Source organism: Cervus canadensis, chromosome 1 (genome assembly GCF_019320065.1).
Source record: "Cervus canadensis isolate Bull #8, Minnesota chromosome 1, ASM1932006v1, whole genome shotgun sequence".
Lineage (NCBI taxonomy): Eukaryota > Metazoa > Chordata > Mammalia > Artiodactyla > Cervidae > Cervus > Cervus canadensis.
Window position 1 is genome coordinate 7,447,566 of NC_057386.1, and position 8,297 is coordinate 7,455,862.

General features: G+C 52.8%; 1 protein-coding gene across 1 annotated transcript; it reads left to right on the forward strand.

The window, feature by feature from the left end:
- The first annotated feature begins 5,493 nt into the window (after positions 1–5,493).
- Positions 5,494–8,160, forward strand: GALR2 (galanin receptor 2). Its single transcript, XM_043469453.1, is given in 3 exon segments — positions 5,494–5,960; positions 7,297–7,976; positions 7,979–8,160. Coding segments are annotated over 3 exon segments (1,152 nt in total). The 5' UTR covers positions 5,494–5,592; the 3' UTR covers positions 8,083–8,160.
- The last annotated feature ends 137 nt before the right edge of the window (positions 8,161–8,297 follow it).

Consider the following 8,297-nt stretch of genomic DNA (forward strand, 5'->3'; position numbering starts at 1 on the left):
GAGATGTTGGGCAAATAGCCGAATCTCTCTCTAAACCTTTCTTCCCGCATCTGTGAATGTGTGAAAGTGGCACAGTCGTGTCTGACTCTTGGTGACCCTATGGACTGTAGCCCGCCAAGCTCCTCTGTCCATAGAATTCTCCAGGCCAGAATGTGGGAGTGGAGTGGGTAGCTGTTCCCTTCTCCAGGGCATCTGCCTGACCCGGGGATGGAACACAGATCCCGCATTGCCATCAGATTCTTTACCGACTGAGCTACCAGAGAAGCTCCAATTAGGACTGTTATGAAGACTAAATGAAATGGTGCATTTTTGAAGTAAGTCTGCAGTAATCATTAGAAAGGAGAGTGTTAGTCAGTCAGTCATGTCCAACTCTTTGTGACCCCATGGACTGTAGCCCGCCAGGTTCCTCTGCCCATGGGATTTCCCAGGCAAGAATACTGGAGTGGGTTGCCATTCCTTTCTCCAGGGGATGTTCCCGACCCAGGGATTGAACCTGGGTCTCCTGCACTGCAGGCAGATTCTTTACCATCTGAGCCACCAGGTGATAGGCACTAATCATTCAGTTCAGTTCAGTGGCTCAGTCGTGTCCGACTCTTTGTGACCCCATGAATCACAGCACGCCAGGCCTCCCTGTCCATCACAAACTCCCTGGAGTTTACTCAAACACATGTCCATCGAGTCAGTGATGCCATCCAGCTGTCTCATCCTCTGTCGTCCCCTTCTCCTCCTGCCCCCAGTCCCCCCCAGCATCAGGGTCTTTTCCAATGAGTCAACTCTTCGCATGAGGTGGCCAAAGTATTGGAGTTTCAGCTTCAGCATCAGTCCTTTCAATGAACACCCAGGACTGATGTGCCTTAGGATGGACTGGTTGGATCTCCTTGCAGTGCAAGGGGCCCTCAAGAGTCTTCTCCAACACCACAGTTGAAAAGCATCAATCCTTTGGTGCTCAGCTTTCTTCACAGCCCAACTCTCACATCCGTACATGACCACTGGAAAAACCATAGCCTTGACTAGACGGACTTTTGTTGGCGAAGTAATGTCTCTGCTTTTTAAGATGCTATCTAGGTTGGTCATAGCTTTCCTTCCAAGGAGTAAGCGTCTTTTAATTTCATGGCTGCAATCACCATCTGCAGTGATTTTGGAGCCCAAAAAAATAAAGTCTGACACTGTTTGCACTGTTTCCCCACCTATTTGACATGAAGTGATGGGACCAGATGCCATGATCTTAGTTTTCTGAATGAATCATTAGGGAAATGCAAATCAAAACCACCATGAGCCATCACTTCACATCCATTAGAAGGGCTACTATTGTTAAAATAACAGTACTAGAAAATAACATGTATTGGTGAGGATATGGAGAAATTATAACTGCAGCACGTTTGGTGGAAATATAAAGTGGTACATCCACAGTGGAAGACAGTGTGGCAGCTCTTCAGGAAATTAAAAGAATTACGATATGCTCCAGCCATTCCACTTCTGGGTGTATGTGCAAAAGAACTAAAGGCAGGGTCTTGAGATATTTGTACACCAACGTTTATACCAGCATTAACAATAGCCAGCAGATGGAAGCAACTCAGTGGCCCTCAAGGAATAAGCAAAATATGGTCTAATCCCTACAATGGAATATTATTCAGCCTTAAAAAGGAAGGAAATTCTGACACTGCTACAACATGATTGAAGTTTGAAAATATTGTGCTAAGTAAGCCAGTCATCCAAAGACAGACATGGTAGGATTCCACTTATATGAGGTATGTAGTATAGTGAAATTCATAGAAAGTAGAATGGTGGTTGCCAGGGGCTGGAGGAAGGGGCAATGGCGAGATAGTGTTTAATGTGTATAGAGTCTCAGTTTTACAAGATCAAAAAGTTCTGGAGATTGGTTGCACACCAATGTGAATATTCTTAACACTACTGAACTGCACACAAAATGTTTAAGGTGGCAAACTTTTTATATTTTACCATGACTAAAAATAATTTCTAGGGAATTCCCTAGTAGTCCAGTGGTTAGGACTCTACACTTTCACTGCCAAGAGCGCGGGTTCAGTCCTTGGTTGGAGAACTAAAGATCCCACAAGCCATACAATATGGCCAAAGTTTTTTTTAAAAAATTAAAAAATTATCAGTTCAGTTGCTCAGTCATGTCCGACTCTGCGACCCCATGGACTGAAGCACGCCAGGTTTCCCTGTCCATCACCAACTCCCGGAGCTTGCTCAAATTCATGTCCATCGAGTTGGTGATGCCATACATCTATCTCATCCTCTGTTCTTCCCTTCTCTCGCCTTCAGTCTTTCCCAGCATCAGGGTCTTTTCCAGTGAGTCAGTTCTTCGAATCAAGTGGCCAAAGTATTGGAGTTTCAGCTTCAGCATCAGTCCTTCCAATGAGTATTCAGGATTGATTTCCTTTAGGATGGACTGGTTTGATCTCCTTGCAGTCCAAGGGACTCTTCACGAGTCTTCTCCAACACCACAGTTCAAAAGCATCAATTCTTTGGCACTCAGCTTTCTTTATAGTCCAACTTTCACATCCATACATGACTACTGAAAAAACCATAGCTTTGACTAGACTGACCTTTGTTGGCAAAGTAAAAAAAATAATAGTTTTTTTAAAAAAGTAAGTATGGAAAAAAAAAAAAAAGTAAGTGTGGGACTTCCCCGGTAGTTGTGATTAAGACTCCAAACTTCCTGCTCTGAACCAGCAGGGGGCACTGGTTCAATCTTGTCTGGTTAGGGAACTGAGATCCTACATGGCCCGGGGTGATGGCAAGGGGGGGTGGTGGGGAGAAGGGGGAAAAAAAAAGTCTCCTAAATGTCTATCAACAAATGAATTGGATAAACAAAATGTAATTATTACACAATGGAACATTATTTGGCCATAAAAAGGAATGAAGTACTTACTGATAACATTGCAGATGAATCTTGAAAACTATAGGCTAAGTGAAAGAAGTTATACACAAAAGGTCACTTGTGTGATTCCATTCATATAAAATGTATGGAGCAGGCAAAGCTATAGATTCAAGTGGGGAAGAGGAGCCCGGGGAAAGTTCGGGGCTAGTGTAGGAGTGCTTATCAAGAAAAGAAAATGCCCTTCTGGAAACTCCAACCTGTAATTAACTGACAGCAAGAACCTTTTAGAGCTTCCCTAAAGGCTCAAGTGGTAAACAGTCTGCCTGCAAAGCTGGAGACCCAAGAGACTTGGGTTCGATCCCTGGGTAGGCAAGAGCCCCTGGAAGAGAAAATGGCCTGGAAAATCCTGTGGGTGGCTGGAAAAGAGATTGTATACATAGAGACAGAAAGAGTGGTGGACTCCGGTTAAAAGGTGATTTCTTTTGGCAGGAACAAAAATGTCTTAAGATTGATTGTGGTGATGTTTGCACAACTTAGTGACTATACTAAAAAGCAAATAAACACTGTATATGAGTAAACTGCATGGTGTGTGAATTATATTGCAATAAAGCCTTTTTTTTTTGTTTTAAAGTAAGATCATGTTTAGTCCTCTAGTCAAAACTCTGCCATGGCTTCTCTTTTTACTCCGACTAGAAGCCTTCCTCACAATGGAAAAAAATCCTGCATGCTGTGCCTCTCACGGTCTCTCCTACCAATCTCCTTGTTCATTCAACTCAAGCCATACCTCCTCCTTGCTTAGGGACACAAACACACTCCTGCTTTAGGGCCTGTGCACTGGCTCTTCTATCTGGAATTCAAGTCCCTTAGATATCAGCTAGGCTAGCTCCCTCTCCTCATTCAAGTCTTTGCTCAAATGTTACCTTCTTAATGAGGTCTGCTTGACCACCACATTTTCAATTGCACCATCACCACCACTCCAGTACTCCTAGTTCCCTCACTCTATAATTTACTTTTCCTGCAAGTACTTATCAACTGATTAATAACTTGAGTTACATTTATTGTCTCTCTCCCCTGCTAGAAAGGAAGCTCACAAAGGGCCTTGATCTTTGTAGAGCTCACTGGTAAGTCCCAAGGACCCAGAACAGTGCCTGGAAATGAGTAGGTGCTCTATAAATGTGTATTGAATAAATGAATGGCAAGCATCTCAGAAAAATGAATGGTTATTATCTTCCTAATCCAGGAATAAGCAGGCAGGGTAGAGGTGTGAATAAGCTTTCCTTACTGAGAGGAGCAAGCAGCTGGGCTCCTGAGGCTGAGGTTCTGGGTTAGGGGGAGTGGAAAAAGGAAGTTTTTGACTAGGACCCCAGGAACAGGACTGGAGAAGGAAATGGCAACCCACTCCAGTATTCTTGCCTGGAGAATCCCATGGACAGAGGAGCCTGGCCAGGCTACAGTCCACGGGGTCACAAAGAGTTGGACACGACTGAGCGACTAAACCACCAACATATCAACATCATAAATAAATATTTAAGTGTTTTTGCAACCTAAACACCCTCCTGGCTATCTCAGAAAATGCTGCTGATGCATATCAATAGCTCTGCTGCAGTTTGTTTGTTTAATGTGGCTGTGCCTGTCTTAGATGTGGCCTGCGGGATCTGAGTTCCATGACCCTGGCCGCCTGCACTGGCAGTGTGGAGTCTTAACTATTGGACCACTGGGGAAGTCTCAGTTCTGCTGGTTTGTGTTTCCTTTTTATTTCACCTTGTTGGATATCTGAACAGAGTAAGGAAAAAGAGAAGAGTTTGATTCATTCAGATTCTACCAACTGGCCTCAGGTTTCACACATACATCTCCTCCCAGTCTCATCAGAGCCCTCTAGAAGGTGTTATTAGCCCATATTGTAATATTGAGGAAACGGAGGCAGGGCGCCAGGAACGGAGCCTGACAGACAGAAGATGCTCAGTAAACTTTTACTGGACTGACCTGAAGTGGGAAACGCTCAGGAGGGGGGAGAAGGGAACGAAATCCTTCCACCTTTCCCTCCTCTGTTCCCTGGGGTTCCTGTGAGGCGCGATGCTCCTGGGAATTAAAAGCGGGAAGAGGCGTGGAGCACGCGCCAATGGCATCCCACTCGCCAGGTCGGGAAAACTGCAGCCCCCCCGCCCAATCCGCCCCCACTCTTCGTCACCCCCACCTCCACACTTTAGGGGGCACCTGGAACTCTCTGGAGGACGCCCCCCAGCCTGCCCCGGGAGGTCCGGCGCGCCCGCCAGGCTGCAGGGAAGCACAGAAGCGCGCCGTGTAGACGGCAGGCGCACCCGCAGGTCCCTGCGGTCGGTCCCTCCGGCGTCTGCCCGGGAGGTCGTTTCGCTGCTCAGCTCGGTACAGCCCGCAGCCGGAGGCTGGAGCGCGCCGACGACGCCGGAGGGCCGGGGAGCAGAAACGCGCTCGGCCCTCGACCCCGGGGTGGGCTGCCTGTGCCTTGGCCAGGGCGCACCGGGGCCCCTGGGCAGCCCTTCCCCCGGCGCGGTCGGCCGCCAGCGGGATCATCCCCCACTTCGGCGGCTCGCTCCTCCCCTTGATCCCAGCGCACCCCCTTCTCCTGCCCCAGCCGCTGCGAGGCTCACTCCGCCCGCAGCTCCGCCGAGTCGCGCCGGGCGCTGCGGCGGCTGGAGCCCCCGGAGCGGCGCGCTCGCCAGGACCCAGACGGCTGCCAGAGCCCAGGCAGCCCCGGGGCCGGCGGCACCATGAATGGCTCGGGTGGCCTGGACACCGAGGACACGAGCGAGGCGGGAGGCGGGGGCAGCGGGCAGCCTGAGGCGGTCATCGTGCCCACGCTCTTTGCGCTCATCTTCCTCGTGGGCACCGTAGGCAACGCACTGGTGCTGGCCGTGCTGCTTCGCGGTGGCCAGGCGGTCAGCACCACCAACCTGTTCATCCTCAATCTGGGCGTGGCCGACCTCTGTTTCATCCTATGCTGCGTGCCCTTCCAGGCCACCATCTACACCCTGGACGACTGGGTGTTTGGGTCGCTGCTTTGCAAGGCGGTGCACTTCCTCATCTTCCTCACCATGCACGCCAGCAGCTTCACGCTGGCCGCCGTCTCCCTGGACCGGTGAGCTGGCATCCCAGGGGGTCGGGCACGCAGGCTGGGGCTGAGGAAGGGGGCTGGACTTGAGGGTCAAGGAGAGATGTGCAGAGAGGAGAGAAAGAAGGCTAGGAAGGGAGGGGCACCAGGAGGGAGTGAAAGACAAGCAGGTGTGTTGGAGGAAAATGAGGAAGGAGAATGGGGGACCTTGGTGTCTGTTAGGTGCCTCCTCAGGGACTCCAGGCTCCTCAGGAACTCAGCACCTCAGCTTTTCAGCCCATCATTGTCTGAAAAAGCATAGCATTTCCGGGTATGAAGCGTTTTCCCATGCTGAGTTTCTTTTGAGGGTCAAGGCCCCTGGGAGGCTGGGACAGGAGGGATTGCTGTACCCAGTTCAGAGACCAAACTGGGCTTAGAAGTGATTTGCTCAGAGTGGCCTGTCCTGTAACCCCGTGCCTGAAGCCAGCAGTCTGACTCCTCTCGTCAAGCTCAGGTACCTCCATCTCTCTGGCCGCCAAACCACAGTCTCTGGCCTCCAAACCACAGTTTGCTCGGCACAGACTACTCTGGCCCCGACTGCAGAATCTGGGCCCTTGGTGAGGGCCCACGCCAAACTCCAAGCAAGCCCACCCGAGGGACCCTAGGTTGGTCCCACCCTACCCCACCCCACCTCTGCGCCCTACCAACAGGCCTGGAGTCAAGGGCAGGAGAGGAGTGGGCCCAAGGGTCCCCCTGAATGCTGAAGCTTGGAAGGACACCGGGATGAATCCTGGTCTGACTCTGCTATCTCCCTGACCCCCTCCGTCCTCACATTCCTTCACTGGACAGGCAGCGAGGTGAAGCCACATTTCCCATGCACGGACACCCTCCCCCCGCCCCCCAGTTCCACTGAGGGCCAAGTGTGTCAGTCCCCATAGCGCTAGTGGGATCTACAGAGCATCGGGTTCTCCAAGAAATCCCCTCTGTACCTTGCCTGAGGCGTCTCCAGGCTGTCTCTTAGAGCGTCAGTGCGCCTGGGTCCTACCTCTGGGGGCAACATCACTGGTGAGTCATCACAGCCTGCCAGAGCCCCGAAGTAGGTTTAATCTTGCGGGTGCCCGCCCGGGTGGAGTCTGACAGTGATCGTAGTCTCAGAAAGAACAAATGAGTAGCCTTTCCTGCTGCCGAGTCCGGCCCCACGTTTGGGCACGGCTGAGGGTGTCCGGGATGGGATGCTGTGGCGCCCTCCGGGCCTGTGCGGCGTTACGCTGCGCTAGAGAACTTCCCGGATGGTGAGTGTGGGACTCGAGGTGGAGGCGTCCGGCCCTGCTCCCGCGAATCCCGCCGGCTCACCCGACGTCTCGCTTTCTGGCCTGACCCGCAGGTATCTGGCCATCCGCTATCCACTGCACTCCCGCGAGTTGCGCACGCCTCGCAACGCGATGGCGGCCATCGGTCTCATCTGGGGGCTCTCACTGCTCTTCTCCGGGCCGTACCTGAGTTACTACCGCCAGTCCCGGTTAGCCAACCTGACCGTGTGCCACCCGGCGTGGAGCGCGCCGCGCCGCCGCGCCATGGACCTCTGCACCTTTGTCTTCAGCTATCTGCTGCCGGTCCTGGTGCTCGGCCTGACCTACGCGCGCACCTTGCGCTACCTCTGGCGCGCCGTCGACCCGGTGGCTGCCGGCTCGGGGGCCCGGCGCGCCAAGCGTAAAGTGACACGTATGATCATCATCGTGGCCGCACTCTTCTGCCTCTGCTGGATGCCTCACCACGCGCTGATCCTCTGCGTGTGGTTCGGCCGCTTCCCTCTTACGCGCGCCACTTACGCGCTGCGTATCCTCTCGCACCTGGTCTCCTACGCCAACTCCTGCGTCAACCCCATCGTCTACGCTCTCGTCTCCAAGCACTTCCGCAGGGGTTTCCGAGAGATCTGCGCGGGCCTACTGCGCCGCGCCCCACGCAGAGCCTCGGGCCGCGTGTGCGTCGCGCCCCGGGGCCCCCACGGCGGCAGCGTGCTGGAGCGCGAGTCCACTGACCTGACGCACGTGAGCGAGGCCGCTGGGCCCTCTGCCCCTGTGCCGGCGCCTCCCCGCGGCCAGTCATCCAGCCCCGTCCCCGACCTGTCCTGGAGGGACCCAGAGGCATCTTGACAGTTAATTTGACCTGAGGGCACTTAGGGGGTACGCTTGGGTGTTGAAAGATTGGAGTCAGAGGTTGGGGGATTGTGGAGGGAATTTCATTTGTTAATAAAACGCGTGAACCATTCCACATGCTGCGGCACGCTGTCTCTGCCTGTCTCAGGGGCCCCAGGCTCCCCGGTGAGAAGCCTCTGGGACTTCCCAGGGGAGCTCTGGATGGATGAGTGCAAGAGAGGGGCCTGCA